This window comes from Dama dama, chromosome 22 (assembly GCF_033118175.1).
Source record: "Dama dama isolate Ldn47 chromosome 22, ASM3311817v1, whole genome shotgun sequence".
Taxonomy (NCBI): Eukaryota; Metazoa; Chordata; class Mammalia; order Artiodactyla; family Cervidae; genus Dama; species Dama dama.
The window spans coordinates 51514376-51535997 of NC_083702.1; the positions used below are offsets into that span (position 1 = coordinate 51514376).

At 43.8% G+C, this 21622-nt stretch overlaps 1 protein-coding gene across 1 annotated transcript in view; it reads left to right on the forward strand.

Annotated features, from left to right (window-relative positions):
- The window catches only part of NT5DC3 (5'-nucleotidase domain containing 3), a 63523-nt gene that overhangs the window by 34588 nt on the left and 7313 nt on the right, over positions 1-21622 (forward strand). The window contains exons 5-13 of the mRNA XM_061125501.1: positions 769-859; positions 1823-1957; positions 4041-4101; positions 4863-4965; positions 5106-5207; positions 7882-7963; positions 8950-9036; positions 13047-13187; positions 18278-18342. Of these exons, the coding sequence (XP_060981484.1) occupies positions 769-859; positions 1823-1957; positions 4041-4101; positions 4863-4965; positions 5106-5207; positions 7882-7963; positions 8950-9036; positions 13047-13187; positions 18278-18342 (867 nt within the window). The remainder of the gene's footprint in view (positions 1-768; positions 860-1822; positions 1958-4040; positions 4102-4862; positions 4966-5105; positions 5208-7881; positions 7964-8949; positions 9037-13046; positions 13188-18277; positions 18343-21622) is intronic.

The following is a 21622-nucleotide window of genomic DNA, read 5'->3' on the forward strand; positions in this document are numbered from 1 at the left end:
CTGCTGCAGCCCCCAGAAGCAGGCAGGTGGGGCGTGTTCCCTCTGTTTTTACCGGTGGGGAACCTGGCCTCACTGTGATATGGCATTTGGGATCATTCCTGCTGGAGGTGGTGTCCGGCATCCTGACGTGGGGGTTGGTCCGCCTGAGCCTGGTGCCTGACTCTCTGCGTCAGCACTGATCTTCTTAGGGTAGAGCGTCGGAGGGCAGGAGAGTGGTCGGGACAGACCAGCCTCTCTCCCTAACGTAGTAAAAACATTTATAATAATAAAAAAAAAAAAGAACAAAACCCACCCAGAGCGAGTCACTAGGAGACCGTGTGCCTTGTTAAAGGAGGCAGTGTGACGTGGTGGTCGCAGAGCCCAGGAGCCAGTCCTGACCCACCACTTTCACTTTGGTGACCTTGAGCAGGATCTGTGACCTTCTATGCTTTGGTGGCTTCTGCTGGAGAATGGGAAGAATAACAGTGCCTCACTCCTGAGTCTGCTGAGAATGAAGTGAATGACTGTGTGAAATTCATTTCTGGCACCCAGTAGGTGCCACGTGGTGTCAGCTACTGTCTTTCCTGCTCTCACCACCAGCACAATGATGGTGGTGGTAATAGTAGCAGCTTGCCTGTTATTTGTAGCAGTTACCAGGGGCATCACCTCCTGCTTCCTTGTGACAACAGCGTCTTGCACCTCAGCTGAAAAATTTCAGCAGTCACTGGAGGTGTGAACATCACTGCCGTCTCTAACTGATGCTAACTGCCCTGCCTGTGATTTTCCCAGAGGCCTCAGCGTGGTCCCCGATGAGGAGGTCATTGAAATGTACGAGGGCTCCCACGTGCCTTTGGAACAGATGAGCGACTTTTATGGGAAGGTAATGAGAAATTATTTATTTAAAGTGGCCTCTCTTTTTCCTTTACGAAATGTGGCCTGGTAGCTTTAGGATCTTAAACTACTAGACTCTCTGCTCACAAGGAATCAAGAAGGCAATTAGGGTTGTGTTTTGAGAGACCCTCAGTTTGAGAGAGGTGAGTATGTTCGAGTCTCTCCTGGGTTCTTTCATGATTCTCCTTTCTCGGCCCTTCCTCCCTACCTGATGAAGGCTCCTCACACCTTCCTTGCAGCCCTCCCCCATTTGCCAGCACCTTCCCAGGCGTGTCCCTACTTTTTGGAGAAGTCAGTGGGGTTGTCATTGTAGCAGCTGTCGCCTCCTCCAAGATTAAGAGCAGGACAGCACACTGCTCTGTGCCGAAGGGAGACCTCTGCCTTTCTAACTTTCGTGGTCCTCTTTGCCCTTAGAATCTTTGCTTCTTGTCCTGTTAGATGCAGTCTCTTATTTGTGTTAGCAAAGTGCAAGGAAGATACCTAGTCACCTGGTAAACTTAGTCTTATAAATCGCAAGTATTCAGGGAAAGGCTCTTTTCCAAGCTCCCACGTGGGCTTTTGAGGGGGTGGGAGTGATGGCTCAAATTCAGGAGAGTTAGCGGCTTTTTATGTTATTCACATGGGCAAAAATCAATTTACTGCCTTTCCTCTGTGTGCGATGAAAGAGTGTGAGCTGAAAATTGGATGGAACCCAAAGGAGAACAGAAAGGGAAGGCTGGCCAGACTTTCAAGGGGAAGTCAGGGCATTTCCTTGGAAAGCCCGTTTGCACTTAGAGTGAGACGTCAGCCCTGCCATGAAGGACAGGAAACAGGGTGAACGTTTTTTTACTTTTTTATTAGAATTTTTCTTTCCTTGTGGGGAGGGAGCCCGATGATGACCAGGATCCCCCGGTGGATGTAAAGCCTGCTGTGGCGTTGGCTCCCTTGCTAAAGCCTCCCTCCCTGCCTGCAGAGTTCTGGAAACACCATGAAGCAGTTCATGGACATCTTCTCCCTGCCTGAGATGACCCTGCTGTCCTGTGTGAACGAGCACTTCCTGAAGAACAACATCGACTACGAACCGGTGCACCTGTACAAAGACGTCAAGGTCGTGTAGACATGGGGGGTGACACGCTGCACCTCTTCCAGCTCAGAAGTAATAGAATCTCTGGCTTCCATTGTCGGCTGTGTGTTTGAGATCGTCCTTCGTCTGGAACCTCTTTTATTTGCAGTTTAACCTTGGAAATCCTAAGAAAGGGGTTAGGAGAATTGGAAATGAGTCAAATTGTTTGTTAAAAGAAGAGGTTACTTATTACCTGGATTTCTGTGTGCATATACATACCCACATCATTAAAATAATTTTGTATTTGTGTATTTTAACTTATGTTCACATTTATGTGTGTTTATAGATGCATTCTTTAAGCTGTCTGAGCTTTTTTCAGTACTTAAAAATGTGTTTATATATTGTTTATTTAATATATATTTTTAATGCATATTTCTAAGCATCTTTATATATATAATTTAAATATCTGTATTTTTAAAAGGGGCTTCCCAGGTGGCGGAGTGATTAAAAAAATCCACCTGCCAACACAGGAGGCTCAAGATTCGAGGGTTCAATCCTTGGGTCAGGACAATCCCCTGGAGAAGGAAATGGCAACCTGCTCCAGTATTCTTGCCTGGAAAATGCCATGGACAGAGGCGCCTGGCGGGCTACAGTCCATGGGGTCCCAAAGAGTCGGACGTAGCTGAGTGACTGAGCATACAGTTGTAAAAGATCTGTATATACATACTACAATGTTTTTATTATGTGTTCATGACTAGGTTTAAATATTTACTGCCTCAAATCATGGGTTTTAGAAAATACAGGGTGAATTGCAGTTTCTCAATATCAGTTTGGTATTGTTTTAACTAAATTTAAATATTTAGTTTCCAGTCTCTGTTTTGGCTCACACAGGTACTTCATCTTTAAGAATTTTTAAGAATTACTGGAGTTCTGTAACCCTTAGCATTCATGAGGAAGGTTGTTTACTACAGAGTTCAGTTTTTACTCTGAAGTGTTAACTGCCACACATGTGTGTGAATACACACAGGGAGAGTTTACTGTGTTCCAGGCACTATTTTTCTGAATGCTATATGCCTATTAATTAATCTGATCCTTACAAGAATGCCATGAGCTACCATCGCCTTCATTTTACAGATGGAGAAATTGAGGCACAGAGAGGTTGAGTGAGTTGCCCAAGGACTTCCCGTTAGTAAGTAGCAGAGCCTGGATTTCAGGCCAGGAAGCTGGGCTCCGGCTTGCTCTTAACCACTGCCTTCTGCCGTTGTGCAGTTGAAACAGGCCTTTGCTGGAAGCTAATTGAGGGTGAGTTTACAATCAGGAGCTGCTTGTTCCTGACAGTAAGCACCTATCAGTTTTCTAAGGCTTTGTGCTCGTTACTTAGTCACTAAATCATGTCTGACTCTTTTGCAACCCTGTGAATTGTGGCCCACCAGGCTCCTCTCTCCATGGAATTTCTTATGGCCCAGCTTTTCCTGCAGCCCAGTCCTCTGCTACAGGCTCCAGAAAGTTTCTGTGTGCTTCCAGGAGTGCCCCCCTGTGTAGTAGACCTGCTCAGAGCCCCCTAGGAGCAGAGCTGTGCTTTGACACCTGCCAGGCATCAGGCTGCCACTCTGCCAGGCTCTTCCTTGTGTCTGCCTGCTGGATCAAAGCTCTGCCTGCGTTCCAAGCTCCTTGACAGTTCCTTGCCTTTTTGGTAGCACTGAAGAGAGGAGGATCCTATCCTATTGGTCTCTGCCTCTTTCTTTTAGGTCACAGAGTCTGTTGTTGGGGTCCAGAGAAGGGTGCAAAGATGAAAGCAGCAGTCCTTCCCTTTGTCGGGGTGACCTGAAATTACCTGGCCCTCATACGGCATATAAATGACTATCCTGTGGAACTTCATTCAGAATTGTTCACACAAATTGCCTCCTCCAAGTGACTCTTTCGAAAATTGCACTGGAACCTGCTGCTATCACCATGGAAACTTAAGTTTCTTCCTGCCCATGATAAATGGACCAGAATTTAGATTTCATTTAGTGCCTTGGTTGCCAGACTCTGCAGACAGATATTATCCTAAATGACCTTTCGCTTGTCCTCTCACTTAGACTATCTCAGTTATACTCAGACTGATTAAAAACCTATCTTTTGACAGGATTCAATTCGGGACGTGCACACCAAAGGGATCATGTACAGAGCAATTGAAGCAGATATTGGTATGTACCAGATATTACGTGAAGATCTACATTTCCTTTTGCTGTATAATTATGTAGGCATTTTACTCTCACTCCAGGTCTGTACCTCTTCTTTAAAAAAGAAAAAATTTATTTTTGGCTATGCTGGGTCTTCATTGCTGTGTTCAGTCTTTCTCTAGTTATGGCGAGTGGAGGCTACTCTAGTTGGGATTCGACAGCTTCTCATTGCAGTGTCTTCTCTTGTTGTGGAGCAAGGGCTGTATAACACACAGGATTCAGTGGTTGCAGCTCACGGGCTCTAGAGCGCAGGCTCAGTAATTGTGGCGCGTGGGCTGAGTTGCTCTGTGGCATGTGGGATTTTAGCTTCCAGACCAGGGATTGAACCTGTGTCCCCTGTGTTGGCCGGCAGATTCCTAACCAGTGGACCACCAGGGAAGCCCCCCACAGTACCTGTTCTGAGTGCAGTGCAGGGACCTTGCATCCTTGCACCTCACGTGTCTCCCTCCCCTTTGTCTCAGAAGTTGACATAATCCTGACTCAAGTAGAGGAGCTGGCAGCAACAGCCACTTAAGTTTTTTCCATTTAGACTGAAGAGGCAAGGTCTTGGTTACTGATTCACTGGGCACCAATATACTGACTTGAACCAGGCTTCAAACCTGAAGGCTTTTCTCCCCTTCAAGTGCCCCAGACAGTGCTGGATCCATCCGCCCCCCTTAGGAAGTGCTTGCAGGTTAGCTGACTTCACCCTGAAACCCTGTGTGCGTTTTCCTCTTGCTCTTTAGAAAAGTACATCTGCTACGCTGAGCAGACCCGCGCGGTGTTGGCCAAGCTGGCTGATCATGGCAAGAAGATGTTTCTTATCACCAACAGCCCCAGTAGCTTTGTGTAAGTTCTTCTGTGTTTCCTCCCTAGTTTCTGGCTCACTTCCAATGTTCTATGTATTTAAATAGTTGAACATTTGAAAGAAAAAATTGCAAGGTTAATCCCTTTAATGTTAGGCTAACCTGGCTGCCATGTTGTTCTAGGGACAAAGGGATGAGGTATATTGTTGGAAAAGACTGGAGGGACCTGTTTGATGTGGTCATCGTTCAGGCTGAGAAGCCAAACTTCTTTAATGATAAGCGGAGGTAGGTGCCTGTCTTTTTAGAGACCAGACTTTATTCGTCTGATGCTCTGAATACTTAATTGTGCCTTGGTGATATTGTGATAATGTGTCTTGGTGAAATACAATTGGAACATCACAAGCATCTCACATCATAGCTTTTGATACTTAATAAACCTCCTATCAAGTAATTGGAAGAAAGGTAGGATGAGTATGTACATAGCAGATAGCTTATTATTGAAACAGTTCTTGATTTAACTCGGGCTATGTCAGTCCTATGAGTCAGTCTTTAAGAAAAGGATGGACAGCAGTTAAAATCCAAACTTAACATCACATAGTAAATTAGATCTGTCTATGCGGACGCATTGTGAAGTGTAACAAAATGGCAACAACAAGCCACCTGGTGAGTAGCTCTTTAAATAGAGCTCTAAATGGTGCACTGATAAGTGTCCTTAGATTTTGCAGAACTTCTCTGCAACACAGGTTTTGCATCAAATGGAGTAAATCTCTACCCAGACTTAGATAAAGACTTTCTGCCATGGTAGCTTTGGGAAAGAGAGGCATGGGAGTTTGGGTTGTGCTCTTAACATTTCGTGGCAGGTGGGGTGAGGGTAGGGTCAAGTGTCCTAAAATGTCTTTTTAACATCGGGGACTGACCTGTTCACCAAGAGTGTATTATTCGCTCAGTCGTGTCCGACTCTTTGTGACCCATGGACTGTAGCCCGGTCTGCCATGATCCTCTGTCCATGGAATTTTCCAGGCAAGAATACTGGAGTGGGTAGCCATCTCCTTCTCCTGGGGATCTTCCCAAGTCAGAAACAAACACAGGTCTCCCACACTGCGGGCAGATTCTTTACCGTCTGAGCCACCAGGGAAGTCATCGTCCCCAAATGTCAATGGCATTGAGAGGTACTGCACTGGGATTATAAAAATGATTCCTATCTGTGGAATAATGGCCTACATTTGAAACACTTTTACCCACATTACTCTGTCCTGCAGTAGGTAACCTGCAGTCTTCCCCTCTGCCAGGTGATTTGTTTTTTAACAGCAACACTATATCCATTCTGGGATGTATCTTTTATTGTTTTTTTTTCTTTTTTAAAGATCTTTTTGAGGACCATTTTCAAGGTCTTTTTTGAATTTGTTCCAGTATTGCTTCTGTTTTATGTTTTGGTTTTTGGCTGCAAGGCATGTGGGACCTTAGTCTCCTGACCAGGGCTGGAATCTGTACCCTCTGCATCAGAAGGCAGAGGGTAATGTCAACCACTGGACTGCCAGGGAAGTTCCTATGTTAGGTGATTTAAAGCATGATAATTCGGTGTCCTGTAGTCAGTGTTGAGTGGATTAAATTCCTCTTGTGATGCTAAATTCCAGTTTCCTGAGTGTCACAGTGAGTCCTGGAAGAAAAGGCAAAACCAGGAACCATGTGCAGAGACTGAGAATTTAAGAGAATGCTCCATCTGTGGTTGGGAGTTAGGTGTAGACGTGCCTGTAGCTGTCATCACTGACTGGCTGCTTCGTCACTGATAACGTGCTCCCTGGCCTTTTCTCTTTGGATCTCAGGGAAGTGGTCGGGGGAAGGACCTCATCTCCCCTTTCACCATGGACCTCCCTCCTCTGTCATATTTATACACAGTGGCAGGACAGTGTCTTAGATTATTAGATTTTCCCTGGAGGAACCCAGCACAGTTCACTTGCTCTCACTCTAGATGTCTGGATTAAAAATCTTCTACCTGTATTCATCCCTCTGTTATTTATAATTTTGAAGGTTAAGGAACATCCATACGAGAGGATATTATGAAGTCATTAAAAATGAGATATTTTTTTTTGAAAGCAGTGAACATATCTCCTGACTATAAAAAATGATATATGAATCACTTGGGAAATTGCTCACAGCCTTGGAGAGGAGAAGATACATAGCGGTATCTAGAAATGATCCTCATTTTATGTTCACAAAAAAGAGAAAGAGAGCAGATACATAAAGACCAAAAGATGTGGACTGAACTGGTGTGTTTCTACCTTGGTACTGAAATTATGGATGATTTTCTTTTTCTTTATTGTAATTGCCTATATTTTCCAGATGTTTTTTGCAGTGAGTTTATATTTTTCTCACCAGAAAAGCAGTTCAAATAAGTGTTACCTAAATAAAGAAAAAGGACAAATGAACCTTGTGTTTTTTTTGGACTAGCACACCCAGGGTGAGGAATGAGGCCTTTGTTCTGTTTTTCCGATTTTCCATCATAAAATAATATGCCCGATTCTCTGATGTGCCTTGTATCTAGACTGGCTTCATTTCAAATACAAAGCTGGATGAATGTAATAAGCAGTATTTCTATAAGCTTTATTTTTTGTAAAACATTTTCTGCACGGTTGAGTAAGTTTAGAAAATTTGGGTTAAAGAAAATTTCTTTGTAGGAGGGCTTTTCAGACCCATCAGTAACTTTTAAAGGGGGACATGTCTAGCTCACAGTGTTTTCCAAATTCATCTGACTCTGGCGTTCTTTTTTCACTACCCCGCTCTGGATCCCGTGGTCTGCAGCATGGGATGTGTTGCACGAGGCTGGGGAATGTGGTGGTGGGGTTTGGTTTGGGTTGTGGGGCTCGTTTCTCCCTCCAGGGCGGTAACCGTGGAGTTTTTCATCCAGCACACAGCCTGCACTGCTGCCACACATGGTAACGTTTCCTGTTTCTGTTGTTAGACCTTTCCGAAAGGTGAATGAGAAAGGTGTCTTACTCTGGGATAAAATCTACAAGCTGCAGAAAGGCCAGATTTACAAGCAGGTATCTTGTGACCCGTCTGTCCTTTTGGTCGATGTGATTTGTGATCAGTTATAATGATGTCACAGCTGGCCTTCACTGAGGCTCCCTGCGTGCCAGGCACAGTCCCGGGCGCTCTGCTTGAACTGACTGTGTATAACTTGGTGGCAGAATTTAAGCTAAGTCAATATATTTTCAATGTGCTCTGTGTGAATTAACTCAGAATTGAGCAGCTTTTAAAAAAATATATTTTTAAGCATTTTTTTCTGTAGGATATAAAATTTAGAATGCTGGTAGTAAAATAGAAGTTTCTCTTTAAGAAATGTGGCATCAATTACATAGCCATAGCATCTTATCCCAATTAGTAATTATTTCCTGATGAACTGTGTTTTAGGTACAGTTTTGATATATTTTGGTTTCATATAAAGCTCTCCTATGTTGAGTAAATGATTGAATCGCTGTCCATTTTTGTGTTACTGAAATTAGTTTTTTTAATTTTATCCTTTAAACACTTTATATTTATATAATATTTATAACATAAAATCACAGAACAGCACTGTGTAGTTTTTTTTATACCGGGTGGTACATTCCTCATATTATATACTGTCCAACTCGTTCATACCTGTTGTATATGTAACAGACTGCTGGATTTGGCACTAAGTATGTTTTCTAGGCCTGAAAGATTAGCTTGGATACAGCCATTCCCCATCTAGGAAGCTAGCAGAAGAAAATGATTAAGATGTAGCTAGCTTAAGAAAACTATTAAGAGGTAGCTAAAGCTTTGCTAAAGAATGTTTATCATGATGTTACTTACAAAATAGGTAGCAAGGCAGATGTCTAGTATCAGATAATTGATGAAATGAATCATGGGTAGGTCTTAGCTGCTGAAATCACATGGCTGGTGAATACTTATTGACATGGTCAATAATGACAGAATATTAAATGTAAAACACAGGCCTTTTACCTGTTATATAATGCAATATAACACCCATATTTTTCTGTTATTGCAGGGCAATTTGTATGAATTTTTGAAGCTTACTGGATGGAGGGGCTCCAAAGTGTTGTATTTTGGTGACCATATATATAGTGACCTGGCGGTGAGAAATCTTATTTCCTATTTCTTTGTTGGGTACAGTGTTAGGCCCACTTATTGAGGAGTTTATCTGTTATTTAAGACTATTTTCATACTTTCATAAAAATAAGAACTGGGCCACATTTCTTGCTGCTTTTTTTTTTAATGTCTCATATTTTACCAAACCAAATGGATCAGAGTCATGAAATAGAGGAATTTTGGGAAAATGATGGAAATTAACAATTTACTCAGGTTATCAGAAAAAAATCTTTCAGTTTAAAAAGCTAGGAAATAAATGACAGTGGTTTTTCCTTTTCCTTTCTTTATTAAGCATCAGAAACATTCAAATGCTCTGTAAGAGCTTGTAAACATCAGTCTGGGTTTCTTTTGCCTGATAGTCATTTTGAAAGAGTACAAAATGTAAAAAGTACAATAACTATTTCTAGGAAATGGCTATTATGTGAAAATGAGGCTTTCATGCTCTTTGGAATTACTGGAGTGTCTCAGGACTTGAATTATGACTTAATTTATAATTGGCACAGGAATGAGTGAGTCACACTTATTACCACCCTTGGTTCCTTGTGGAATGAATTTATGTATATGTATTTATATATAAATGCAATTCATTTATATGAAGAGTGAAATACATGAATGTATACAAAAGTGCTTAGTAAAGTAGAAACCTAAAGTGCTCCTGTCAGGATGCTGGCACTCCCAGGATGTCTGGCCAAGCGACGTGGCATCATAAGACATACCTCTTGCTGTGTGGTCTGTGGGCCTTGAGGAGATGAGTGCGCTACTCTGGAGGCATGTGGGTACCTGGCCCCACGAGGTCCTCCCACACAGGTCTTATGCTGTGAGAAGCTTCACATGGCAGTTGTTTGTCCAGCGTGATCCCTGTGACATTGGCATCACCTGGGAACTTGTTCAAACGGCAGATTCTTGGCCTCACCCCAGACCTACTGAGTTATAAAGAAGCTCTGGGGTTGGGACCCAGCCATCAGTGTTGTTCTCAGCTTTCCATGCTAAAATTTGATGTCATGGTGTTGCTGGCCTCATGGAGTGAGTTAGGAAGTGTTTCGTCTTCCTCAGTTTTTGGAAGAGTTTGAGAAGGATTGGTGTTCATTCTTTTATGTTGAATAATGAAGCCATCCGGTTCTGGACTTTTCACTGTTGGAAGGTTTTGGATTCCTGATTCAGCCTTCTCCCTAGTAAGAGGTCTGTTCAGATTTACCAGTTCTTCATGATTCAGTCTTGGTAGGTTGTGTGTTTCTAGGCATTTGTCCATTTCATCTGGATTATCCAAGTTGTTGGCATACAGTAGTTTACAGTACTCTTTTATAATCTTTTTTTAAAATCTGTAGAATTGGTGGTAATGTCACCACTTACATTTCTGATTTTAGTAATTTGAGTCTTCTTGTTTTCTTATCAAACTTAATGGTTTGTCAATTTTGTTGATTTTTTTTGAAGAACCAATTCTTAGTTTTATTGATTTTTCTCTGTTGTTTTTATATTCTTTATTTCATTTATTTCTGCTCTGATCTTTACCGTTTCTTTTTGTGCTGCTAGCTTTCAGTTTAATTTGTTCTTTTTCTAGTTCTTTTAGGTATAAAGTTAAATCATTGTTTTGAGATCTTTCTTTTTCTATCTAGATGGCTAGAGGTGTTAATTTTCATTTTAGTCTTGCTTTTTTTGTATCCCATAAACTTCGGTATGTTCCGTTTGCATTTTAACTTGTCCCAAGGTATTTTTCTAATTTTCCGTGTGATTTCTTCTTTGACCCATTGGTTGTTGAAGAGTGTGTCTTTTAATTTCCACGTATTTCTGAATTTTTCAGTTTTTCCTTTTGCTGTTGATGTCTAGTTTCATTCTTAATGATAAGAAAAGATACTTGTATGATTTCAGTCTTCTAAAATTAATCAAGACTGGTTTTGTGGCCTAAAATACAGCTGTTGCTGGAGAATGCTCCATGTGCATTTGAGAAAAATATTCTGCTTTTGTTGGGTGGAGTGTTGTAATTGATCTGTGGTGGTGTTCACATCCTGTATTTCTTGTTTGATCTTCTGTCTCCTTATTTTGTCCATGATAGAAAGTGGGCCATTGAAGTTTCCTATTATTATTGTAAAGCTGTCTCTTGTTCCCTTCAGTTCTGTCAATGTTTGCTTCATGTATTTTGGACTGCTGATGTTTGGTTCATGTGTGCTTTTAACTGTTATATATTTTTGGTGAATTGACCCTTTTATCATGATGTAATGTCATTCTTTGTGTCTTGTAACTATTTTTGACCCAAAGTCTATTTTGCCTGATACTAGGATAGCTGCTTTTGTTTTGGTTACTACTTGCCTGGAATGTCTTTTTCATTCTTTTCACTTTCAACTCTGTGTGTTCTTAGATCTAAAATAAATGTCTTGTAGACAGCATATATTTGGATCCATCCTGGAGTTAGAAAACCACTGTTTTAAAGTGATCAGACCAGAATTGATTAATGTGTCAGAGATTGTGTGGGCAATGAATATTACCCTTCAAAGGAATCCCTTGAGAATGTAGATGCTTCCAATGTTGCTGCTGTTTCTCAAAATAAATTTAGATGCTCCCTTTGGGATATATTTGAGAGCCGACTTGAGGCACTAGAGAAAATTAATTCCATTATCATTAATTCATTGTCATGTACTTTAGTCTTAGGAGTGTTCCAGTTGACTTTTTACCGCTTGTCAGATATAGGATCCATCTTTAAAAGTTTGCCAGTACTGGGAATATTTAGGAGACTGTGCTGTATGTGGGGTTTCATATATTTTAGGAGAAAGAGAATTATTGAGAGATTTAAAGAAATTCAACCATGGAAGAAGGTAGGCATCCTTAGGACTTGTAGAGCAGGGATTCTAGCTTTAGGGGAGTAACCAGAGTGAATATTCAAAATAGTAGACTCTATACCACTTCTGGCCTTAAAAGTGCTCTCCTTAGACCTACCCCTGTCTCCCTTAGAGTAAAAGCCTGGCTTCCTGCGACTGCTGCGCTCCAGCTGTTCCCCAACCTCGCCTCCCTCTCTGAAGGCGCCCCCTGCCTCTGCCCTCGCTCCTTCTCTGCCTTTGCCTTGCTATTGCTCAGCACACCCTGCTCCCATCCCAGCATGGTCCTGCCCCGGGGTCTTTGCACTCAAGCTTTTTCCAGCCAGAACTGCTCTCCTCCCACGCATTTACATACTTTCACTGTCGTTCCCTTCAGATCTCTGCTTGAATGTCCCTTTGTTAGCCTGGCCTTCTTACTCACTCTTTATAAAATGGTAACTCCTTATTTTGCTTGATTTTTGTCCGTTGTGTTTCTTACCACCTGCCATTGTGTATTTGCTTGCTTACTTTTTTGGTCTGTATTTCCCATGAGAGCAGAGGTTTGTTATTTTTGCTCACTATTTTATTCTCAGTATCTAGCTCAGGGCCTGGCAAACAGTAGTATTTAATAAATGTTTGTCAAGTGAGAAAATGAACAGCCATTCAGTATGGTGATTGTATATCTTAGATTTGCCAGGACATAACTTGTATCAGATATTCTGGCTTATTGTCATATTATAGGAGTACAATATTTGGAATGAAGATATGATCATGTATGTTGGTACTGAGTGATCATTCCAAGTCTGAAATTTCCCATAACCCAGGAGGCTTGGCTGCCATGGGTGTTCCCCAGTGTTCTGTGGTTGGATTGAATAAAAACCTTCAGTAACATTTCAATTCACCCTCCTTCTGCCCCTGACCTAATTGTTCTTTTAGATACTGTGGTTAAGGATTCCAAATCCTGTGTTTCTGTGGGGGCTGTGACTCAAGCAATTATTTCCAGAACAGAAACTTTCTTGGGGTTGGGGGAGAATGGCCAAAGCCTTGGGCTAAATGGGCTTTAATTAAGTGTAATTCATTGAGTTTGGCTTGGTTAATGACCAACCATTACAATTAAAGTTAGTTCAATGAATGCCTGTTGTGTCTGGGAAAGGTAATGGTTTAAATTCTGTTGTGATGAATGTTGACTTTTTGTGATCTTTGCAATCAGGACTTGACCCTGAAGCATGGCTGGCGAACGGGTGCAATTATCCCAGAATTAAGATCCGAGCTCAAAATCATGAACACGGAGCAGTACATTCAAACTATGACCTGGCTACAGACACTGACCGGGTTATTGGAGCAGATGCAGGTTTGGAATTCTTTTTCTCTCCTACTTTTTCTTCTTTTTTTTAAATGAAGAATTATTTATTTATTTTTGACTCTGCTAGGTCTTCATTGCTACGTGCGGAATTTCTCTAGTTGTGGCAAGTGGGGGCTGCTCTCTAGGTGTGGTGCACAGGCTTCTAGTTGCGGTGGCTTTTCCTGTCGTGGAGCACAGGCTCTAGAATGCACAGGCTCAGTTATGGCATACGGGCTTAGTTCCTGCTCAGCACCTGGGATTTTCCTGGACCAGGGATTGAACCTGTGTCCCCTGTGTTGGCAGGTGGGTTCTTAACCACTGGGCCACCAGGGAAATCCTCCCCTACTTTTTCTTTAAGCCTGAGGTTAATCCACTGATCAGAGTTATTTCAGATATTTTTCTGTTCAGTTGTGGTCCTAAAGTATAAGGCAGAAGTCATCCTACAGAATAGCCACTGGGGTGATTTGCCCTTGAAAGAATCTTGCCATTTTCCCTAAAGAGAATTTTAGAAATGACTGCCAAAGCCATTTGGAGAAAGTTTTGTGGGCCCATATGGGGAATTTCAGAGTCCTTACTTCTCCACCCAAGCCCCACTGGGAGATATTCTGTGGGTAGTGGGATTCTAGAACCTCTGCCTGTTGTTTGGGTCCAGTCCTGCTGCTGCCTTTAGCATGCTGTGGGACTTCTCCTTTCTGGACCTCACTTTCCCCACCTGTGAAAGTGAGTGAACACTTCAGGCCGGACACCATGGCTTGCTGGGAAGAGTCTCAGAGCAAGAATCGGGATCTCTGTGTGCAGCTTCCATCTGATTTTGAATGAGTTTGCTGGCTCACTGGAGTTCAGTGGTGGTGGTTTTTCTTTCTGTGGGTTATATAGCCAGTTTTAGGCAGATAGTGAGGAAAGTCATTTTGGTAATTTCCTGGCCCATGGAATATGCCCTCTGTAGCAGCTGTGACCCACCACCCCCTCCCCGCCCCCCCAAGTCTCATGAGACAACTTGCTTTCTCACCTGGTTCAGCTGGCCTGGCCCTCTGCATCTCAGCGTGAGTGCTGACTCTTAGGATAAGGGGCATGGATGCCTGCTCTCTTGGCTAACATACCTGCAGCCTCTGGCCATGGCCTGGTGCCCACAGCCTGCCAGCCCGCTTTGGAAACGGGCAGGGAACCGCCTTGCCTGGCCCGGCTGGCAGCGAGCTCAGGCAGGGATGCAGGGAGCGCCAGGCCCTTGCTCCAGGGCACACACCTTCCAGGGCATGGGGCCCCGCACGTCCCCCAGGCCTTGCTTCCAGCCCGTCTTGGCCGTGTTGCTCTTTGGCTCGCCTCTGACGAGGACTGGTTCTGTCACCCTTCCTGTGCTTGCCTGTGAGGTGATTGTCTAAAAATAAAAGGCCTGGATTCTGGGTTAATGCAGCTTCAAGTCTGTGCATAGGTCACACGTAATAATAGTTACTCTCTAGATGCCAGGCATTGTGCTGAGCGCTCGCTCTGCAACGGTACCCCTCACTCATCCCAGCTGTCCTGTGTACAATTTTCCACTTTAGAATGAGGAAGCTGGGTGTCTGAGAGGTTAGGTAACATGTCCAAGGTCATAAAACAGCAGAGCAAGGACTTGAACCTGGGCTGTGTGCTGCCCGAGTCCCTGCTTTCGGCTCTGCACTGAAGCGCTGTTTTAATGTGCGGGTTAGAGCTTTCGTGTATAGCCAGAGCCCTCGCCTGAGGTGCGGTCTCTCTGTGATGCGGGCAGCTGGTCAGAGACACAGATGCAGCCTGCAGATGGTTTAGCTTTGGTTTCCTTTTCCAGCTTTCTGTCTGGGTGGATTCTCTAGGGCATAGAGGAAGGTGATTGATGATTTAAAAAATTACCCAAATGAGCGGCATTTCTCACTGTGCTTCCTGTTCCCTTTCTCCTCTCCCCCCATCCCTGTGTTCACCTGGAAAACTGTACATTATTCCAGTGACCCTGTGTCAGATGTTTCTATAGCTCCTCTTTTTCTGATAATGTGCACATAGCACATTATCTGGACATTATTTTCTGAGAAGAGAAATTGGTCCTTGAAGTTGGGTGTGATTTTTTTTTTTTCCTTTTGGAAGCCGAAAGTGTTAGCTGGAGCTGGGTCTGATGACATAACTGCAAGTGTTTAATTTTTGGATTTAAGGAAGTAGCTATAAAGAAGAATTTTTGTTCATTAGCCTTAAAGTGCCCTCCTGAGTGGTACGGTTCATGGTGGTCATGCTGGTGGATGGCGTGGTGGTATCAAGTCTTTCAGGTAACCATGTTAGAGCCACATTTAGCCCAGGTTGGACAGACTTCTGCAACAAGCCAGCTAGCCATTGTGTGAGGTCGTGCAGGTTGTACGGTCTCAATTCCATGCTGGTAGCGTGAAAGCAGCCTTGGACAATATGTGAGCAACCAGTTGTAGCTGTATCCCTGACATTTTATTGGTGGGCACTGAAATTTTAATTTCATATCATTTTTACGCATCATGGAGTTATTTTTCTTTTGAATTTTTTTCAACAACTTCAAAAGGTAAATCCATTCTTGAGCTCATCGGGATGATAGAAAGGTGGGCAGTGGGCTGGATTTGGTCTCTGCTGGTACACGTTATCAGACTTGTGGCTAGATGGCAATAATTCTGCCCATGCAGGAGTGGGCTAGCCCGTACGGTATATTTTTATAGATTGTAGCCATAAATGGCTGAATGGGCTAATCAACAAGAGGGGCTGAAGGTGGCTGAGGGTCTGTAGGATCAGCTTCTGGTGTGGGCTTCTGGTTAGGCTTTTCCCACACCAGCTACCCACCCTTGAGTGCATGCTATCACTTAAAGGTTAATTATAGCTAAGTAACACCCAGTCTTTGAAGTATTTTAAAGTAGGTGTCAGACTCCTTAGATTGCTCCTCTTACAAAGTTTAGCCTTGTAGGAGGATCCGAGCTGGAGAAAGGAGTGGCTCAAGGAGAATCTGCTTTTTCTTCTAATGGGAGAGTCTTCAGCATGTTTAAATGCTGATGGGTAGACTCCAGGGAAGGAGGTTGATCACATGGGAGAGATGATAAATGATGAAGAAAGGGCAGGTGGGAGGGAGCCCTGGGTGGGCGTGGTGGGCCTCGGATGGGGGGATGTGAGGGGAGGCTGAGTTACGGTGCACACACCCAGAGCTCAGGTGCCCCCTGCTTTGGGGGGGGGCTCCCGGCTCAGCTCTCTGGGGCCTTCCTCCTCTGTTTGTCCCTTCAGCAGTCTTGGGCTTTGCTGGAGATGATCCCTCATCCCTGGCTCTGTCCCGTTCTGGAAAAACTGGGCTGCAGAAGGTGCCATGGACTTGGGAGACCCGAACTGGCTCTTCATGTCCGTGTAGCCTGCCCTCGGGTAGGGGCCCCGGCTGAAGGGAGAGTGGAGTGGCACAGTCATGTGGCCTATGGCCGCTGGTTTCCGAAAGGAGAAAACACATAGATGCACTTTGGTTATCATGCTTCTGGTCGCTAGTCAGAGAATTCTCTCCTGCAAGCGCAGGGAGAAGCTGCTTCTTCACACTAGACGCAGGGCCCTGTTCGTGGGCCGAGAAGTGGGCAGAGGTGGGAGGAGGATGTCCCGTTCTGTGCAGGGTCAGGCTGTTTGGTCCTGCTCTGCTTGCCTGGGTGTGCGCCCAGAGGGTCTCCATCTCATTCTCTCTTACATCTTCAGTATCTAGCACAGCGCTTGCCACATAGAGGTGCTGGATACGTACCTGTGTGTATATATGTATGCATGTATGTATACATGTATATCTATGTGTATGCATGTGTATCTGTATAGGTATGTTTGTGTGCATACATGTGTGTGTGTATTTATGTTTATATACATACATATATAAACAAATTCTTTGTGGCACCCTACAGAGTTTTGATCTAGGCTTACATTTTGTAGTACCTGAATTCTATGGTGAGTGATTTGTTGACTTAAAATATGAGAGCTCATTGAAACCAAACTCATAGGACCTGCCTCGACACCCCCAGAAGGGACCAGTCTTCTGGTGCCCCAGTAACACACATCCAGTGGTCATTCAGAGGTGGCTGCTTCCTGCTGGTATAGACAACAGTGGCAGGCAGGAAATCGAGATTACGAGCTCAGGGTTTGGTTTGAGTGGCAGCAGCCCGTAGCGGGTGACTTGGTCGAGCTCTTGATCTGGGCATACGTGATAAACAGAAGGGCCTTGGCTCCCATGTCAAAAGCAGATGGTTTGCTCGTTTGGCATTTTCCTCCGGGTCCCTGAGGCCGCCCCTGTGACTGTGCACCGCGGGAACCCTGCCTGGCCCCTGCGGTCACGTGCGCCTCTGGCTCTGGTTCGTGTGTTCGGTTTGACCCTAGGAGGCGTGGGGAGAGACTTGTGAGATTCCATGTGTCAGGGCGCACACAGCTATCATTTTCCTTTTGCCTTTTGCTCACATTTCGGTCCACCTGGAGAATTCTCCACTTTCCATCTGGTTGAGGTGTTCTGCCTTCTTGCCTTTTACAAAAACAATTTTTTTCTCTTAAACACTTTAAAAGGTATCAATAAAATAATATTGAGGAAAAGGATTAAGCCAATTATAATTCTGTTACCCTTGAACAAATTAAAGAAAAAGTTTCATGTTAATTTCCAAATGCACATGTTTTTACATGCTTGAAATTTGTGGATGCACTGTTATATCTGCTATTTCCACTCACTGCCATTTTCGTGTGTGTGTGTGTGTATAATACATTTATTTATGATATATATAAATAGGTCTGTTAGGTATATATTTATATGTATAACACATGTGTAATGGATACATTACACACATATAATACACACATTTTATGTGGACATATATGTATTGTGCTCATACAAATCCTTTAATAATGCTTTAATATCTCTAGTTTAACAGGGACCTTGCATCCCTGTATTCTGTCATAGTATTATTGTCTACATTTGGTGAAGAAGGGCAGCAGCTGGGAAGTCTGAAAATGTATTATTTCATGCAAGTGCCTATCTCTTAGATCTGAATAAAATTCCTCCCAGAAGAGCTACCCATTAGAAAATTCTTATGACCTAATGAGTTTATTTGTATCCAAAACCTTCTCAGTAATTGGCTTGTGTCCTGCAGGTTCACAGAGATGCGGAGTCACAGCTGGTTTTGCAGGAGTGGAAGAAGGAGAGGAAGGAGATGAGGTAAGAGTGGCCTGTTGTGAACGGAGTGAATCCTTCACTGTGGCCCTGCGCACTCAGCCCACACGCTTTCCCCAAGGCTGGCCAGAGGTGGGACTCGAAACAGCCTTACTTAGCTGCCGGGGGTGATTGTGACCCCCAGGATCCAGAATGAGCCAGCTGCTGTTAGTGATGAGTGACATTTCCTCGAGGCAGCAGCGAGCTCCCTCCCACTTTCCGCCCACCCCTGAGTTTGTTGTCTGTCTGTCCCTCCCCGCATCCATCCCTCCTTCTGTCCCACTTAACTTCCCCGTTTGGGCAGCCAGCAGCCCAGCGTGGCCACTGGGACAGTGTTGGAGGTGGCTCTGCACCGCAGTGAATCCTTGGGGCTCCTACGATGCTGGCGCTTATTTGTAACACTGCTGTGTTCGGCATGTGCAGTCACTCAGCTCATGATGCTGACTGATGAAGAAAGCCCATCTGCTGCCAGATGGGTGTGTGTCTTAAGGGAATGGTTATTCTTGAGTTGTTTTTTCTTTTTATTAAACTATAGCTGATTTACAATGTTGTGTTAGTCTCAAGTGTACAGCTTCAGATTCTTCTCCATCATAGGAAAGATTGAATATGTTGAATAACGATATCAAATATAGTTCCATGTTCTATATAGTAAGTAAATCCTTTTTGTGTATGTATTTTATATTGTGTATATATGGATACATTGTGTATGTATGGATATATTGTGTATGTATTTTAGTGTCTGTTCATTACATAGTGTCTGTTTATATACTGTGTCTGTTCACTCCTGATTTATCCCTTCCCCTCTTCTTTTTGCTTGGGTACCTATAAATTTGTTTTCTCTGTCTGTGAATCTGTTTCTGTTTTGTAAATAAGTTCACTTGTATTATTTTTTTAGATTCCACATATAAGTGATAGGTGGTATTTGTCTTTCTCTGACTTGACTTCACTTAGTGTGATAATGTCTAGGTCTGCCCATGTTGCTGCAGATGACATTATTTCATTTTTTTTTCTTATGGCTGAGTAATAATCTAGTATGTGTGTGTGTATCTGTATGAAAAGTGAAAATGAAGGTGTTAGTTGCTCAGTCGCGTCCGACTCTTTGCGACCTCTTGGACTGTAGCCCGCCAGGCTTCTCTGTCTTTGGAATTCTCCAGGCAAGAATACTGGAGTGGGTAGCCATTCCTTTCTCCAGGGGATCTTTCTGACCCAGGGATTGAATCTGGGTCTTCTGCATTGCAGGGAGATTCTTTACCATCTGAGCCATGGCTTGGCTCAGAGCATCTGGTGCTTAATTCAGGCTAGATGGTAAAGATTTTAAAGGAGCAGTTATTCTCAAGAGGCCTTGTGGACAGTTGTGCCTCCCTGTAGAAGCGGGTGCTGTGTATGTGGACAGTGTTGATGTGGTCATTTCTGCTCTTGTGGCCCGCCTCGCCGCTCCTTCTCAGGCGGCAGAGCTGTCTCTAAGGTGTGGAGGTAGCGCTGCCTGGTTCTGACCTCTGAGCAGTGGGCAGTCTGGGGGGACTGGTGTGCCTGGAAAGCGGGGAGAGTCCATTCCTCTGGGCTGCAGAAGCCACAGCTGTACTGAATTGATCCTCCTGCCTTTCAGCGTGTTGGTTATTGGGGATGTATTGGTTATTATAATGTGATTATTGGTCTGAAATGTTGGGTGGGAGGGTGAGGGGCATATGATGGATATATGCTTATAATGCAGGCTTCAAGGAGGTACTTGAAGCTCTGTATTAGATGGCAGAGGTGTGCTTACATCACTGTAATATAATCCTTAATTTCTTAGATATAAAGTACTTTCTGAAAGGTCGGGTATGTTGAGACATGCCCCGGAAAAGTGCTGCAAGGCAAATTCTGGAGGCTGGCTAAACTTCCGGGGACCGACCCCCTGCAGGCTGGTCCAATCAGGTACCGACCCGGAGCCCGTGGTCACCAACTGCCGCTGTAGCCCGTGCTTTCTTCCTTATATGAAAAGACCTGGCTTAAACGCCAGCCCTGGCTATAAAACCCCTCCCCACCCCCTCATACCTCGCAGACTCCCTTTGTCTCCTCACTCACCCGCCCCCGGGAGTTCTGCCTGAGAGCGACCGCTCAATAAAGGCCTTCATCAACGGTCCTTAGAGGCGGCTTTTTCCCTCCCGCACATTTTTCTAACACTTTCGAGTTTATGATACACTCTTATTTCTCTTACCTTATGTAGTTCTCACTATAACCTCACAAGAAAGGGGCCTTGATCCTGTTCTGTAGATGAGGGAAGTTTGGAGACTGTGGGAATATTCTCCATTTCTGTGGACTTTCAGAAGTGGCTCTGGCACCTTCCATTTTTGTTTGGGAAATGCGGTGTACATGTTTAGGGGCTCACACCTTGCCTCTGGAGCCTTCAGCTGTGTTCTCTCTACTGGTCTAAGTGGGGAATGTGGTCAGAACCATTTTGATGGCTGAACAGACTGTTTTCTCAATTAGAAGTAAGGGCTGCTCTAGGCAAATTTGAGTCCTATGCATATGAAATAGGAAGTCAAGAAACACCTGGAGTAACAGGCAAATTTGGCCTTGGAGTACAGAATGAAGCAGGGTAAAGGCTAATAGAGTTTTGCCAAGAGAATGCAGTGGTCACAGCAAACACCCTCTTCCAACAACGCAAGAGAAGACTCTACACATGGGCATCACCAGGTGGTCAACACTGAAATCAGATTGATTACATTCTTTGCAATCAAAGATGGAGAAGCTCTATACAGTCAGCAAAAACAAGACCGGGAGCTGACTGTGGCTCAGATCATGAACTCCTTATTGCCAAATTCAGACTTAAATTGAACAAAGTAGGGAAAATCACTAGACCATTCAGGTATGACGTAAATCAAATCCCTTACAATTATACAGTGGAAGTGAGAAATAGATTTAAGGGACTAGATCTGATAGAGTGCCTGATGAACTATGGATGGAGGTTCATGACATTGTACAGGAGACAGGGATCAAGACCATCCCCAAGAAAAAGAAATGCAAAAAAGTAAAATGGCTGTCTGAGGAGGCCTTAAAATAGCTGTGAAAAGAAGAGAAGCAAAAAGCAAAGGAGAATAGGAAAGACATACCCAATTGAGCAGAGTTCCAAAGAATAGCAAGGAGAGATAAGAAAGCCTTCCTCAGTGATCAATGCAAAGAAGTAGAGGAAAACAATAGAATGGGAAAGACGAGAGATCTCATCAAGAAAATTAGAGATACCAAGGGAACATTTCATGCAAAGATGGGCTCAATAAAGGACAGAAATGGTATGGACCTAACAGAA